General features: G+C 35.5%; 1 protein-coding gene across 1 annotated transcript; it reads right to left on the bottom strand.

Annotated features, from left to right (window-relative positions):
• Positions 1-823: 823 nt before the first annotated feature.
• Positions 824-16,223, bottom strand: LOC125645603 (organic cation transporter protein-like). Its single transcript, XM_048871206.2, has 10 exons — positions 16,033-16,223; positions 12,065-12,287; positions 11,335-11,438; positions 10,977-11,131; positions 8,238-8,406; positions 5,035-5,250; positions 4,042-4,268; positions 3,170-3,351; positions 2,318-2,469; positions 824-1,368 (listed from the first exon to the last, which is right to left on the bottom strand). Exons 1-10 carry the CDS (start codon positions 16,173-16,175, stop codon positions 1,281-1,283), a joined length of 1,659 nt encoding a protein of 552 aa, XP_048727163.2. The 5' UTR covers positions 16,176-16,223; the 3' UTR covers positions 824-1,280.
• Positions 16,224-18,221: the final 1,998 nt, after the last annotated feature.

The following is an 18,221-nucleotide window of genomic DNA, read 5'->3' as shown; positions in this document are numbered from 1 at the left end:
TATATATATAAAATATAATTACTTTTCCCAATGATCGGTAAAAGTATTGTTAAAAAATGAAAGCGCTAAAGCTTTACTAAACGTCTTCGTGTATCTTTTTTTATTTTTTAACTTTCTCTCTCTCTCTTTCTCTCTCTCTCTCTCTCTCTCTCTATATATATATATATATGAAATTATGGATCCTCCGCAATTCTAAAATGCAATCCGATGACAGATTATTGGAATGAGGGAAGCAGGTCCATGTATGTCATTGAGACAAATTGGTCATCAAGTGGGTCATAACTCTCTCTCTCTCTCTCTCTCTCTATATATATATATATATACAGCCGCGTTGATAGTTGTTAGAAGGTATTGATAACTTCTACATTTGCTTATGTGTATGCAATAACAGTATATTAAGAGTTACCGTTCGTATCTCGCATCCAACTCTGCCAACGGACACATCGCCGTCTGCAGATGGTAGGATTTTTCCTGCACTAATTTTAAATCTTCATTTGACCATGTTTGAAGCATGCATCCCCACTGACTTTTTTCTATGTTAATTAGTTAATTTGTAATCGATTATTATTAGATTGCGAAATAATTACATGAAATGAATTAAGTAAATTTCATGGGTCACTATAAATCAACAAGTTTTCTCAAAACCTAAGAATGTTTTTTATAACTAATTTTGGGGTATGAAAATACATGTATGTACTAAACCCTGTGTGAAAGTGGATTTTACAACAATCCTGTGACGTTAACAGAGGTATACCAGTATTCTTACGCATCCATTCCGTTTTGATGTTTTACATACACAACAAAAATCAGAATAACACAGGTATAGAATCAGGTTGCTTTATTTTTAAACCTTTTTTCTACAAGCTACAGTATTAGTACATGTGAACAACGATCCTTACAGTTTTGTATTTGAATATGCAAACGTTTGTAACTTTATGGAAAAAACCCAGAGACCTCCATTTTGGCTTCTAATTCTAAAGTGTCCATTTCATCTCCACTAGAGTTGACTTTTTTCAAATGATTTTCTGTTCATTCAAATGCTTTGTTTTTGTAACGGAAACGCAACGAAATTGACAAGATGGTTTCAATACATGCAGTAATGAAACAATATAAATAAAATTGGTTATCATTTTATACATGTACATTTTTTATTGTAAATACTGCATTTTCATATCGCTGCGATTCCGTTATGACAGAAATGATCACGACATAAAAAACGATGCAAATACTGTAAAAAAAAAAAAAAAATCAATCGTGCTACATTTTGTTTATGGTTATTTTCATTCTTCGTCTGTTAATTTGGACATAACTAGCAATGATTTATGTTCGTTATCATTGGATGGCTGCCTACTGTCAATCCCCTGAGCTCTGTAAAGAGATAATCAAAATGAAAGGGAACGTAAAACACAGCAAAGCTAGCTATTGCCATTAGAAAGTACATATAGAGATAGAGATAAGTACATATAGAGATAAGCCATATTCTTACTCACCAGACCATAAACTCACATAGTTAATAAATGTCCCGTACCTGCACTAAATACTCAATGTTGAGACCCCTCTCCCCCCATCACACACACACAAAAGAAAAAATGTACACCGACAATTCCATTGTTATGTTTAGTTGGCTTTTAAAAGCAAGCAGCTATTTTTATACATAATATAGATCACACGCTTTTTCTTGGACAAAACCTGAGCAAACTTGTGTATATAGTATAATAGGGAAAAAAGAGACTTACAAGCCGTTATCAAATTCTCGGTTGCTCGTTTCAAACTCTCAAAACTTCTGTATTAATCGTGATAATGCATTAAAAGTTTTTCCAGTCAAAAGCCAGAATACTGTTCCTCTTTGTATACATAAATCGATTACCCGACTTCACAGAAACTTTTTTCAAAAAGTCCAACTTCCGAGAATTATGTCACTGTCGTTAACCCTACACCATTTTCTCCATACCATTTTTGAATGAATGTTGAACGCCATCAGCTCTTAGCCTCCAAGTTCAAACAGGTCAACCATATTTAAATTGATTGTGGAGTTCAGCACTGAATAAAGTGCAAGACGATTGGACAATATTAATATTTCACCGGAAATTGAAAGTTAAATATGGTTGACCCGTTTGAACGCGGAGGCTAATAGCTGGTTTCCTGAAGCAGACGATCAACATGCATTCAAATATCGTGAGGATGACCACAAGTAGCGATGTTTTAAAAGTTAACATTAAGATGGACTGCAACAGATGCGTAAAATCCAACGTAATGAAGGAAACATTTCATGAGTAAAACAAGTTCGAATGGGAGTTAAAACAGCAAACAAACTCACTCTTTAAACTTAATTCCATCTGTTATACTCTCTGGTAGCTTTCTGTGCTGACTTTCTGGGAGCAGTAGAACTAGGAGCCCAGCCGATGTCGATATAACCCCAAATATCACCAGTGGTAGAGCAGTGGAAAAGTCTCCATCGATCAAGGCGCCCTTGTAAGGAAAATAATTACAGATATTCTTTCAAACCTCTGAATCACAGGGGTGTTAAGAAAACTACAACCTACCTCACTTTGTAATAAAATCAGATATGTTTAACGTGAACTAGATCCATGTACATGTATCAATGTTTCATATAATATGTAAATAGTACTTGGAACTCAATCAAAGCCTTTCACATTTAGTGAAGATTACTTTAACATTTAACATCAACTATGTAATCGGTGCAATACTTAAATGTGTTGATGTTACAAACATTTAAACATCTCTTGGCTTTTCCATATTCGCTAGATGGGTTTTTCTAGCCTGATCAATTCTAAGAATGATTTTAGTCATTGACAAGAATTGGTAAAACTTTGATTTATTCCTTTAGCACCATTTCACATATTGAACAGTCTCTGTTATTTAAAAGTCATATACATGTACTGTTCAATTGGATTAGTAATATATCGCAGTGATCTTTTCTCTTATATTTCTAAAGTATTTCCCCTATACCCGGTAATTACAACATTCGAAACATTTAAAATTAGTAATAGTGACGTCATAGAGTTTAAAATAGACTGTTTATATCGACTTATAAATACTACTTGTATTACAACTATATATATTTTGATTCTGTGCTCGTATCGTTTTATGTTTGCTTGATAAAACCTGTATGAGATTTGTGTTAACTTCACCAAGGTGATATACATACAGAAGATGCAACATATGGAGCCAGCATACTCCCCACCCTGCCAACACATGATCCGCCCCCAAGGGCTGCATTCCTGAGCACAGTCGGGTACAGTTCAAGAGTCATGACGAAGATCACAGAAAATGATGCTGCCGCTCCTACTTTTCCCAAGAGAGAGAGCGTGGTTGTAAGCCACGTGAAATCTGTTCGAGAAATACATGCTGGTGAATTTTAAATTAATGGTAAATCTACTTACATTTGTAATATTATGGTTACTTGAAATTTAGAACATGCAAAATTCTACGGTGAATCGTTATTATGATTATAGCAGGGTGTCAAGCCACTTTTGGTTAAAAAAAAAATAATATAAGATTATAGGAATTTTTTGCAGTTTATAGGGCAAATATAGGGCTTTTTATAGCAGATTTATAGGAATCAAGAGGGTTTTTTTAATTAAAGAATTTGTATAAAAGTTTATTTTTTCTGCATAAAAATCTAGCAAGCATAGTATCTTACTGGAGAAGAAATAATATTAAACATAAACAAAGACAAAATCCTTTAAGATGTGAACAGTTTTCCATCCAACAGTTCTTATACAATCATCATTGTTATTCTCTTCATAACAATCTGATTAAATAACAATCTAGCATAAGCTCCGGGATTTTTTGTGTTTTCGGGTTTTTAATTTTTTTTTTTTTAATCATTTTTGAAAATAGGACTTTCATTATTTGGGGGTGGGGGGGAGGGGGTGATATATAGGGCTTTTAATGATTTATAGGAAAATATAGGAATAAACAGGAACTTGACATCCTGTTATAGATAAATAGAAAAATATAAGATTCCAAGTTTTTTTATTCGGCAATTGAACATTAGAAGTCAAATTTCACTCCTACCGTCTCCTCCAAAAATGATTGTGAATATTGTACACATTGCTGCCATTCCTCCAAACACCATACACAGGCAATGAAGTCGAGTTCTTCCAATCCTGTCCATCGTCAAAATCACAAACAAAAGTGCCGGGAACTCAACGATTGCGTTCAGGAAAAAATTTAAATAAAAATTCCCTCCAATATTTCGAGCGTGCATAGTTACGCCAAAATACATCAATGCCACTGCAATCCTAAAACAAACATGAGAAAGAAGATTTCATCAAATGTTCTATGAATTTTTACTATTTAAACATTTAAATTAAATTAAAGCACTTGGATTAATTTTTTGTATTTGTTTGGTGATATTAACCACATTAGAGGCAATATCAGCTTCTCTGGCACTTGTGTTGTCTGAGATGGGAATGGACAACAAAGCTTTGTTTTCATTCTGCACACGTGCGACCGAGCACAGGAACGGGTAATTTCGTCTGATTGATTGATTGAATATTGTTTAACGTCCCTCTCGAGAATATTTCACTCATATGGAGACGTCACCATTGCCTGTGAAGGGCTGCAAAATTGAGGCCTATGCTCGGCGCTTAGGGCCATTGAGCAGGTAGGGATCTTTATCGTGCCACACCTGTTGTGACACGGGACCTCGGGTTTTGCGATCTCATCCGAAGGACCGCCCCATTTAGTCACCTCTCACGACAAGTAAGGGGGTACTGAGGATCTATTCTAACCCGGATCATTTTAGTAGCGGTTTATATCATACCACCCTATAATAAGGGGTAATGATAATCTTATTAGGAGGTGGTATGGTATAGACTCCTACTATTATTATTACAAAATCACCGGTTCCTGTGGGCCGAAATGCAGACGACATTCTCAACAGTGTTCATACGCCTGACAGATTCGATCAGTGCATGTATAAGCAAATATCTTTCAAAACTCTCTAATGCATTTTATCACAAGAGTAAAGAGTAAATGTAAATATAAGTTCATATGATCAAATACCAATTGTAGAGAAGGATTGAAGTTCGACCAAACATTTCTTTCGTGGAAAAGAGATGCCACAACTTCATTTCCGTTTCTTCACGTTCGATTGCCGACGGATTGATAATTTTCTCTGGGAGTTTCACTTTGTTGACTTTTCCCGCCTTTTGAATGATCTCTTCTGCCTCTTCATATCGCCCTTTACTCATAAGCCAGCGCGGCGATTCGGGCACCAACCTGATCGAATAAGTGTAGTTATGTGTGAATATCTACTAAATATTTACTTACAATATACATGAGATGATGCAACGTATGTTAAAAGGTTAAGAGCTGTGATTGTTTCTTTTCTGAAAGAAAAAATAATGCAGTTTAGTAAACTGAAAAGAACTTCCAGTTAGTCTTTACACATATAATGGGCTGATTTCTCCTTGACTATAAGTATGGATTAGACAGTTTGAATGCATTGGTGTAGACTAAATAGAACACTAGCATTATTAAGCTTGTCTCTTTTGTTTCTAGATAGATAAGCTTCTGTATATTGCATGTATTGATAGAAACTTTATGTTCTTAAATGGATTTCTATGAAAATGTTCCGAAGCGAGGCATTCTTGATTAACAGGTGTTAAAGTATTTGGTAAAGAAGGATCCTTGCTATTGACTTCATGGACTATAGTTAATCATATACAGTGGAGCCTCGGTAATCCGGACGCCATTAATCCGGACGCTTCACCTTCCGGACGATTTTTCTAGGGAACAGAATTTTTATACATTATTTTGCATCATTAATCCGGAAATTCGCGTTCCGGATCCGGACGGTCACTTTTTACTACAAAACGTTATAATGCATTGAAAATTGTACCGTTAATCCGGACGGTAATTTTGTTTAGGGAAGGTCTGTGTCGGACAATTTTAGCAAGGCGTAAATTATAAAGAAAACAAGCCAAACTGTCTAATTGAAGCGATTACCTGTACCCTGGCAACACCTCCCTCCAATTAGGTGGTGTGTGATGATAAGTCCGTTAGATAGCACGTGCCGATCGAGACATTGTATTGCCAATTTTCGCACATAAGATCTTTATTGCGTGTAGTGTTGAATTTTGTAAATAAATCTGTAGCATATTATTTTATAGTCTTGATCAATACGCTAATAGTATTAATAAATTAAACATCATGCCGTAATGATAATTTTTTAACTGCTACACATATCAGTTGTACTGATTCGTAAATTGATATCGGCTTATTCAAATCTAAAGAGTGTAGATTATACTTCTAGATTCTGGATTTTATACTGTTGATTGGCGTGAAATATACATGTATGTTCATGCACATGTATATGTAGTAAGTTTTTAATGTTTAGAATGTCACGCATGCAGAATGTACCTGTGTACGATTGATTCTTGTTACGATGTTGTAGAGCTTTATTGCTTTCGAATTTTTAAACTCTGGGTAGAAGTGAGAAAATTACCATTTTAAGGAAAATGACAATTAAATTCTGTATGTACCCGTAATGTTAGTTTCACCCGAGTTTTGTTACGTTATTATCGCATCATGAAAATAATAGGTGCAAGTGACTAAATCAAAGCAGTAGTAGGTCTTAATATTACGAGCTTAAATGATTTTGTTCTCCCGATATTGTCTTGGATAATTATAGAATAAGAAATATAAACTCTGGCAGATTGAATTTTGGTTAAAGAATGTTGTCAACTGACATGATAATCACGAAATTCTTATATCAACTTTGGACGATGAAGATTGTTTTAACAGACCGCCGAACCCGTGAATCGTGACAGGTGGAAATTACCGGCCTCTTTAAGAAGTAAAAGTGTGATGAAATGTTTGAAGTGTAAATGATTATGTTAGTTACTAATGATTTATTTACTTATAGTTACATAAAGTGCTTCATTATTTGTTTTAGTGCATACGGTACACAGTTTTGTATATTTATTTGTAGGGATCATATGTATGTACAATGTAAGCACAGGCAAATACACTGAACACTTACAATTTTAGTGCTTTGAAATACATGTAAATGTTAATATTATCATAATTTATTTACTAATGCAAATGGTTAAATCCAATGATAGAATGTATTTAATTCACTATGCATCAATAAAGTAGGCACATATTGGTTACTTATGCAAAGCTAGAAAATATGCGATTCAATTATCCAGACGCTTCATTTATCCGGACGATTTTGCTGGGAACCAAAGTGTCCGGATTAACGAGGCTCCACTGTAGATATATACACGAGTAGAATATCATCTATGAACGGTTGTCACATTTGTTGATGATTTGGTGTCAAATTAATTCATTTTATTCATAGATTTAACTTTATTCATAGATGTTATTGGTTGAGTTTTATGATAGAGATGTACTATATTCTAATATGAAGTGTTGGACTATATTACGATCCTGTAATATAAACAAATGCATACAACCAAATACACATATATATGAATGAATTCATGAGGCAAAACATCATATTCAACATGATACAATCAAACCAGAGTGAATCAACACACCATCAGTGACCCACCGGTATCCTGGTCGATAGCATTTACCCTCTCAGCGCCTGAATCTTGTCGGTCATCAGTGACTACATTTATTATGAGAAACAAATATCACACTTCAGCTGAACAAACCTGGGTAAGGAAAGAAATAAAAATTTCTTTAATTAGAATTGTTGAGATATAAAAAAAAAATGTGTATTAATAACAGTATTTTCCATAAGATCGCCTGAATTCAAAACATGCTATTTTTAAAAAAAAACTGAAATAAAGCACAAAAGAATTGAAGACTAAATAAATTATTTTTTTTTAACATAAGCATGCCACAAACATGAAGTTTCATTTGAATACAGGGTGACAGCCGTGTTTGGCTTGTATTACTGGAAGAATCACGACCTGACAAAGTCGTTAAAATATTATCTACATCGTTATTTGAGAATAACTGGAAGTAGGGTGGCCAGCATATCTTTAAACCAAAGTACCCGGATGCATTGCAAATATTATTCGAAATTGCATACTTTTAAAGAGAGAATCAATATACATATATTTAAGACTGGACGTTAATACACAAGATACGTAAAACACATTTCAAAGATAATAATTGTGAAATCCATTTACAGTTTATAAAAAGGAAGGATATCAAGTGTTAAATATTAAACTAGATAATAGAGTAACATCTGTTCCTGCAGATGCCTTTGAAAGGAACAAAATATTTACCAATAGTAAGCTATGTAGAACACCAGTGGAACAGCTATGGCCAAGTCGATCCATTTCCAGTGTTTAATGAAGTAAGCGGCCCCCGACTGGTACAGTAATCCAATAGTAAAGAATCCGTGGATCAAAGTTCCACACAAAACTCTCTTGTTAGGACCAACTAACTCTAGCGCTGAAAACGGTATTGGTCAATTATTTAAAAACAAGAGATGTTTGTAAAACACATATCCCCCCCCCCATAGTGCAAAATTGAAAAGGGTTATACACACACATCATTTAATTGATAGTAGTATCATCAATTCAAAATATTGAGCAGACAATATCTTCCTATGTCAAGAGTGAATTGACCATGTGACCTAAATATCAATAGGGGTCATCTACTCCTTATGCTGTACCAGTGTACCAAGTTTGGTGTCAATCAAGCAAATAATTCTTAAAATATAGGAGACAATATATTACTATGTCCAGTTCAACAATTGACTTTTGACCTCAAAATCAATATGGGTCATCTTCTCCTGAAGATGTACCAGTGTACTAAATTTGATGTCCGTCAAGCAAAAGGGTTATCAAGATATTGAGTGGACAGTATATTACTATGTTCAGTTTGACCTTTGACCATGTGACCTCAAAATCAATAGGAGTCATCTCCTCCTGAATATACACCACTGTACTAAGTTTGATGTCTGTCAAGCAAAGGGTTCTCAAGATATTGAGCGGACAGTATATTCCAATGTCCAGGTTGACCCTTGACCATGTGACCTCAAAATCAATAGGGGTAATCTTCTCCTGAAGACGTACCAGTGTACCAAGTTTGATGTCTGTCAAGCAAAGGGTTCTCAAGATATTGAGCGGACAGTATATTTCCATGTCTAGTTTGACCCTTGACCTTTGATCATGTGACCTCAAAATCAATAGGAGTCATCTTCTCCTGAAGATATACCAGTGTACTAAGTTTGATGTCTGTAAAGCAAAGGGTTCTCAAGATATTGAGCGGACAGTATATTCTAATGTCCTGTTTGACCCTTGACCATGTGACCTCAAAATCAATAGGGGTCATCTTCTTCTGAAGATGTATTGGTGTACCAAGTTTGATGTCTGTCAAGCAAAGGGTTCTCTAGAAATTGAATGGTCAGTATATTCCTATGCCCAGTTTGACCCTTGACCATATGACCTCAAAATCAATAGGAGTCATCTACTCCTTAGGATGTACCAGTGTGCTAAGTTTAATGTTTTTCAAGCAAAGGGTTCTCAAGATATTGAGCGGACATTATATTCCTATGTCCAGAGTAGATTGACCCTTGACCTTTGACCTGAAAAACAATAGGGGTCCTCTTCTACTCATAACCAACCCACATATGAAATATCATTATCATCAAGTGAAAGGTTCTCAAGATATTGAGCGGACAACATGTGGTCTACAGACCGACCGACCGACAGTTGCAAAACAATATGCCTCTCTTTTTCAAAAGGGGGGGGGGGGGCATAAAAATCAGTAATCTTATAAATATGTCTAATTCTGAAACTGAAACAGGTGTCAGTGTTCTTATTACATACTTATCATTACCTGCCTTTAGTTCTACATCATATTGACATGCAACCATTAATCTCCCATTACAAATATTTAATTTCTGAGCTATAGTACAATTATACACGATTATACACAATTATACACGAGGTTTGTAGAGCCAAACAAAGCCAGGGTCATGCGATACTTTGAATTCAAAAGCACTATCCTTCGAAAATAGTGACATAGTGAAACTTACAAGCATGAACGTCATCCGCAGAAAACTCTGTCACAGACTAGAGTATCTAAATCAATTTTTACTACATATCTGAAAACTTCCACTGGTAGACCGTGCTCAATGTTAATGATCTTTACAACAGGTCAATATATTTATCAATTCTGAATCAAGAATCAGTGGAAGAAATTGCATCCTTCTTTTAATTTGCATTGAAGAGCAAGCAAAATAAAAACAATCTAATTGAATGGTGTTACTGTTTGCTCGATGTCAGAAATCATTATGATGATCATCATACCATATGCAATCGCAAGTTAATTATGATCGAAAATAAATTTTTGAAATAAAGATCTTGATTTTAATGATAATCAGTCCTAGTGTTGTCACTTTATATATTCTGTAACCGCTGCTAAGTCTGTCCATGCTTGTGAAGCGTGCACGGTGTGATCTGTGTTGAACGTCAAGTAATATGACAAGAAAGTGTCTCCTTGTCATCGAAAGTCCTCGTATTTTAATTCATGTCTGCATAAAGGGAGTGTAAAATCAAACGACACGTCAACAGATAACGGTGTAGGACGAGACTTTGTCCTCACTGACTGTTGTGACTACCATCAAAACTGGTTTACTTGACACAGTGAATTTACGAAACGATGTGGTGTTTAAGTAGGCTTTTGTATACTAGTACTTTAAGACATTTTTATTTAATGTTACTACATCATTCAGTAAGTGTATGCCTGTCTAGACCAGTTTGTTTTGTTCACACATTTCACATATATGACATCATAAAACAGTGGAACGTGTGTACAGTAATTCCGGAAGACAGTTCTGGTCCAATTGAAAAAAAAATGGACTGTGCGTTCTTAAATCCTAATAGTGTGTGTCATTCAACAAATAGAAAATGTGTTTCGTTCATAATTGATATACTCTGTGGATCCTTTCCGCATACACCCGAGCAATGTATTGCAATAATCGCCAATTAAGTATGTCTTAATAATTAACTTACACATTACGTTGCACACCATGAAAGCGCCATGTTGTGCAGCGCCAACAATGAACTCTAAAATGATAAAACTGATGTACTCCGGGGCCCAACATACTGCAAAACCAGACACATTCCACAGAAGGACAGACGCCATCAGTGTCTTCCGTCTTCCTATACTGAAGAAAGAGATTGATGAATATAGACCTACATCTCGCGTTCGAACACTGGGGTACTAAATAATTTATTTTCCCGAGATCAATTCTTCATGGTTTGAAGTGAAAAAATAAAGGGACTCTTGATGATAAACGCGCAGTTTCTTGTTCATAGTAGAAATGAATTGGCCGTCACGAAAAAATAAAGTTAAACAGTTTCAACTTACATATCTGCCAGCATACCAAAACCTATGTCACCGACCAGAACTCCAATGTAAAAGATGAGCTTAATATGGGACGTCCACGCAGCGTCATCACACACGAGATTCTCCTAAAGAGAAGACAAAAAAGAAACTTGATAGATGCAATGCACATCTGATATAAGTAAAGTAGTATTTTACGTATTTTTGTTGTTGACCTGCTTAAAGTTTAGACACACTATATTGAATAAATAAGAACATTCAAAGATTGTTGTAAGTTTGTTTAAGGATTTTTCACTCATACTGAGACGTCACCAGCCGTAGGAGAAGTACCATAAATTTAGATCTATGCCTGGCTGTTAGAACCTTAGCAGTAAGGATTCAATTTATCGTTCCAATGCCTGCTACGACACGCCCCCCTCTTTTCAAGGTCATATCCGAAATATCAGCGACTCTCTTTTCTAAATGCAGAGCGCATAACGAAGGAGTAGTTTTTACCTATTTTACCTTTTACATGTAGGTTTTAACTGGAGGCCGTGGATTCGTGCCATAACCGTCATGAACCTACGACCTCCAGCTGAGAAGTGAACACACTACCCACTGAGTAACAGCGATAGAACATGTAATATGTACACTTACAATATCCGTTAGTATCTTGTCAATTAAGCAATTTGTTAATTATGTACATTATAATGAAGCTCTCTGTGAAATATTTGTGTGATATTGTTTAAAGACATGTTCAGCTTGCAAGTCAAACCTTTGTCGTAAACGTTTCCAGAACGATGCTGCGGTCATACACCCATTCGTTGCATTTGATCCGCTCCACTGCGTTGGTAAGGTTGGAGTGCTGGTAGAGGTGACACTTGTCATACGGCTGCTTCTTGTCTTTAAGGTCGAATGGTATGGTCTGGTTAATGAGAGACTGGTGGTAGGACGACTGGATCTCGTACGTATCATTGTCGTAGCCGGGAATCTTGCACCTGTCGTGAATTAATGGATGCATGTGTTACACATTGGAAACATAATGTACATCATGTGACAAATTTAACGTTTGTATTGTGGCAAATATATACTTTGCAAAATGCAATCTTCAAGATTTCAGCTTTACTGCGATGAAGGAACATTTGTTAGTCCCTTCAAAACTCGCTTCAGTACAGACGGTTTGGGATGTTGTAGATTAATCTATATATGTTAGTGTACTTAATTTGGTTTACATCGTTTCGCGGGACACATCGAAAGTGACATTAACATGACATTATTTATTATTATTAAAATTTATAAAGCGCACAATTCTACAAACAACAATGCAATCAATATCGCTGATATGTTTTGATAAAGTTTAGATATATAGAAGTGACATTTTACTTCCACTTTGTTTCAATCTGCATATTTTTTAAACAAAGGCATTGGATTTGATCTTCACTTAAACATTCTATCCCTAAGTGCTCATGCACTTACAAATGTATTAAATTTGTGTCCTGCGCAGTTCAAGAGGTCACACAGCTGGCGATCCTCCTTCAGGCAATTAATGACCTTTGTGGTAGACAACCTACCGCATATGTACATGTTTATATCTTTGCGCATCACATTGTGGTGAAAGGTGGAGATAACGAATAGTGATCAATCCCACAACTGCCATAAGGAATACAAAATAGAGAGTTGGGCAAACACGGACCCCTGGACATACCAGAGGTGGGAGCAGGTGCCTAGGAGGAGTACGCATCCCTTGTCGACCGGTCACATCCGCCTTGAGCCCGATAAGATAAAGGGAAACAACTACACTTTTTGGTAACTCAAAAATTGCGTTTCATGTCACAGTGGAGTAAATATTCCATGGACCGTTACAGCAGACGTCTTATTCTGGGTTTACTGGATATAGAATTGTATGAACTTTTCAAATTCAATCTAATGCCTTTTATCAAATATCAGAGAACTGACTTTATCCCAACCTTTCAAATGAAACCACCATTTACATTTCGTGACACACACAAAAACCCGACACTAAGGTCATTCTTCATATGAACTCCAGAAAAGCTCTTCGTATACATGGAATTCTATAATGCCCAAGCTCATATTGGCTTTGACCCTATGGACCTTCATTTTATTTTTACAAAACAGTTAAATTTATAACATTATAGTTCTGCACGACAGCCGTCTTTAGGTGATTTCTCAATAAATGTCGGAAGTTAGGGGGGGGGGGGAATAGGAACATTCATTTGTAATTAAGTGTAATTCACATACAGCTTTTTTATATCCATTATTGACGTCAGATACACTATACCGAGATCAAATCACAAAGCTGAGGAATATTCTGGAAACAGAATTAATCCAACAAGCACTGCACCCATGATTATCGACTCCGAGAAACGTACTACTTTACATGTAACAAGTAACTCGATCTTCTTTACAAGGATATCATAAATGCATTATTTCACACGGTAATTCATCCCACTCATCCCACTCAATTAGGGAGGAAGTCTACATGTATTTGATATAGCGCAGAGTCCAACAGATGGTATCTTAGTTTGCGTGAACTATTCTGAGAATGAAACAATAATCCTTTAAACAACCGGTGAAACTTGTCAAGAGACACAACAAGAGCGTTAAACATAACAATGACAACATTCATCAAATATGGTCAATGGGTAGCCTTTAGTGAGGATGTGACCGAAAACGGTCAGATGGTCAATCACTATGGAGTTGGTTATCAAACACAACTAAAAACTTGGAATCATGACAATTATGTAAGTACATTGTGTCTGTTCAAACGAGAACCCGTGGGGATCCGGGTTAGAATAGGTCCTCAGTACCCTTTGCTTGTCGTAAGAGGCGACTAAATGGGGCGGTCCTTCGGATGAGACCGCAAAAATTGAGGACCCGTGTCACAGCAGGTGTGGCACGATAAAGATCCCTCCCTCCTCAAAGGTCGTAAGCACCGATCATTTGCCTAAATTTTGCAGCCCTTCACCGGCAATGGTGACGTCTCCATATGAGTGAAATATTCTTGAGAAGGACGTTAAACAATATTCAATAAATCTCTACAACCGATAACTCTAGTACCTAACACAGCCTCGAGGTATTCTTATTTTCTAAAGACGTACGGGAATTTATGGGGAGAAATCATTCTTGCATTGCAATTTTACCCTCAGCCTGTATACTGTTTTTGTATTTTCACGCACAGATCAACATTGTAATTTTTTAAACAAAATATTTCAGTTTAGAATTATGTAAAGACATTCTTGAACAGGAATGGCAATTTGATTTGAAATTTAAAGTAATTACATTATTACGTGAAATGAACGTTGAATAACGCGTGATTTGGGGCGAAGCGCGAAAAAAGTTGTGTCAAATAAAACGTTATATACATGTAGTGCGTTTGACCATTTTCATGAAGAAATCATACTCTGAAAAAATTATTTTTAAAATTGGGATTAATAGAAATGAAAATAAAATTGATAGACAAGCATCTGTTATCATTGTTTTATAAACGAGAACTACGGGATTCGTCTATTGCCCGACAAAATAGGAATTGTCAGCCATTTGTTACTCAGGTTCATTCAAGTCCTTGAGGAAGATACTTTTTCTAAGCTATTTATTGTCATATTGCTGTCGTTCTTTGAGAAAGCGTTACACAGTTACAAACATATAAGATAATAAATATGATTTATTGCAAAATTTCAATTTTTTTTTGTATTAATGTTACTTTCCTGACTGACTCCTATGAATACTGTCAACAGATTTAAAATAAGAACATTAAAACATCCTGACAAAATACTTAACTGACCACAGTATTCACAGGCCATTAACCCTGGTCGTTGCCCAAACGAGCATGACCATCTAGCTGTAGGCAGAACAATACAAATATGTGTTGTTATATATATCCAACAGAACATGCCATGATTGAGGAGAATTGTTGTATTGCATGTACTTGGGTTTCATTTCGTTCCGTCACAACAACATATTTTCTGTCATTCTAAAATAATTTCCAAAGCAGCGCTGGAGTATTTTTAGAATCCGGATTTGGTTTCAAAACTTCATGTAATGTCTGATCAGATTTGGTGAGCAGTAGTGACAAATAATCTAAGTTAATAATAAGCTAATAATAAATTATTATTTACAGGTACATTTTGTAATCCACGTTGCTTCAAAAATGCTTATTATAACGCAGATCGCACGATACCTGTATGAAGCCACGACAAAGAAAAGGAAGTACATTGTTATAATTACACAGTTATCTAACATGATATTCATCTACATGTATCATATATAGATTAACGTGTTAGTAGCACATTGTTCTGAAGTCAAAAACTTCGAAATTGGATCCATGGTGATCGAATTTTTATCTAACTGCGGAACATGTGCTTAAAGTAATCAGGAAATGCCGATTAATCAATAGATGTTATAATAGTGTAGGCGGAGTGCAACGATGAACACGGAGTATTTGATGCCTTCAGTTGAGCTAACATTGCATTGTGTTCTTTTCCTTAGAGAATCAAAAGATTGGGTTTAGCTGTTTTGAAACAAAGCCTAACGTACAAAATGCGTAAGATAAATTAGACTACCTTTAAATTCGCCAAAATACATACATACATTAAGAATATCGTTTATAGAAAAACAAAATCTTTACTATTGATGAAAAGAAGAACACAGGTAAATTTCAGAGAGTTATACAGTACCCATTAATTGAAACACAAATTTTCTTACAATAAGAATAATATAACATACCTGTGGTTTGGAGTTTCTAAAATGATCACAAGGTTTAACATGTAACAACCGACGCTTATCGCTGGGATACATAGTAAAAAGTAAAGCCGTTTTTGGTACGGACCAAATTCTCCTAGTTTGAGCAAAATATCGTCAAACTTCATTCTGACAACGTCTGTAAAGTATCGGTACGCACCTTGATAACGCCTCAACCAAACTAGTATGGAAACTCGGGGGGGATCAAAACCAAGACTGGATTTGCCAGTTATGTTTTGAATACTTGAAAAATTCTTTAAGCGTTATGAATGATATTCTTTTACATTTTTAAAGCGCTGAACATAGATATAGGGCTTTATTTTCATCAGTGGGATTTCTACTTTTGTTTCGCGTTTCCTGGTAACCGCCAAATATGAACAGACTTGAAAACAGCAATATCAGATAGGATTAAAGGTGAAATGTCAATCTGCTCAGCCTACCAGACCCAACATTATAGAAAGCGGACTTAAAGAAAAACCTGGGTCCGCCTGGTTAATTATTAATATCTTTTCTTTTTTCAGATCAGCGTTTGTAAGGTCTGTCGATGTCCCCTACGACGAAACAACTCAACAACTCGTAGATATAGACTAGAATTACGCCCTTTCCTCTGAAACTTTACAGTGTTAAATTTATTAAACTTAAAATATAAGTACATCTACATATGATATATTTTTTCTGTTTTAAAGACACTTGATACAAAGAATTAAGGATGCGTGTGTTGTGATATATATATTGCTATAAAAGAAATTCTAAATAAATAAAGAAATGAAAATAACAAGTTATACGTTTTATTTCATGCGTGGATATGTATAAACACAGAAAATGTGTCATCCAAGCGGGGACAGTGTCAAAAGTAGTTCGGACCGGAAGTGCTTTATCAAACGGGCGTGTGATAAAGCTAATATTTTATCTCACTTTCAATATACACCACATGTATGAGATAAAAGTGATAATCTTTCTTGTAATTGCAATCATGAAAACTTTTCAATAAAAAGAACAAAACTAATGTAAAAGAAGGAGTATAAAAGAGAAAAGATATTATGATTTGTGTGGTTTGGAAACACAATTGTAATACAGCGGGAGTAACCCTTGCACATATACATGTACAATACAATGACAAAATTAATAATTGATTCTATATTGTTTAACGCCCTTCTTGAGAATTTTTCACTCATATGACGTCACCTTTGCCGGTGAAGGGCTGCAAAATTTAGGCTTATGCTCGGCGCTTACGGCCTTTGAGCAGGGAGGGGTATTTATCGTGCGACACCTGCTGTGACACAGGACTTCGGTTTTGCGGTTTCATCCGAAGGACCGCCCCATTTAGTCGCCTCTTACGACAAGCAAGGGGTATTGAGGACCTATTCTCACCGGGATCCCCACGGAAAACGATGACAAATAGAAGTACATAAATGAATGAGGGAGACAAAAGGCATATTGTTCAAACTTTGTTTTAAGGATATAATTTTGTGTGAATGCCGACAAGAATGGCTGTTTGCAGGATAATTTAAATGAATCGTATTATGTTAATTTTATTTTTTGGATTGAGGGAAGCATTCGAAATGCTAGTACTTTCTGGTATTTATTACTATTTCATACACCGTATGGCATATGTTGGAATGAAATGGGGAGACAACTTATTTTTCATTTTTAGAGTACATAGGCTTCCATACATTTAAAGTTAACACCAAAACAAAACGTCTTGCGGAATGCAGATTTCAGATTTTCTTCTAACGTTAATGGAGAGAAGAGTGCTTGCTATTTTAAGATTATTTCAAGATCAGCATAACTGAGATAATTTTTATAAGTATATATATTTTTTTAATCATCAATGGACCTAACTAAGGCCTCTATTGATTTCTAACCTTTTCTCTGTAACTTCCCGTTTGAGGCTAGCCTATGTGTACATGAAGATAGCTTCACAGAAATAGATCAATACAACAGTGCTCCAAGAAATTAGGAAAAATCGACAAAACTCGCACTCTTCGTGAAATCAAGCCTACATAGTATACACGTGTCTCAGTTCCCCATTTTAACTTTCGTTTGATTTAATAGCATTTTTTAAACTTCGGGTTTTATGTACTGTAAAATCGACATTGGAAATCATATATCCATACGTACCAGGTGTGACACGTACGTATTTACCTGGGTCAATCAGAAAATACATTTACACG

This window comes from Ostrea edulis, chromosome 6 (assembly GCF_947568905.1).
Source record: "Ostrea edulis chromosome 6, xbOstEdul1.1, whole genome shotgun sequence".
In the NCBI taxonomy this organism is placed as follows: Eukaryota; Metazoa; Mollusca; class Bivalvia; order Ostreida; family Ostreidae; genus Ostrea; species Ostrea edulis.
Note: the sequence above shows the minus strand (reverse complement) of the source record. Positions and strands in the feature narration are given on the sequence as shown.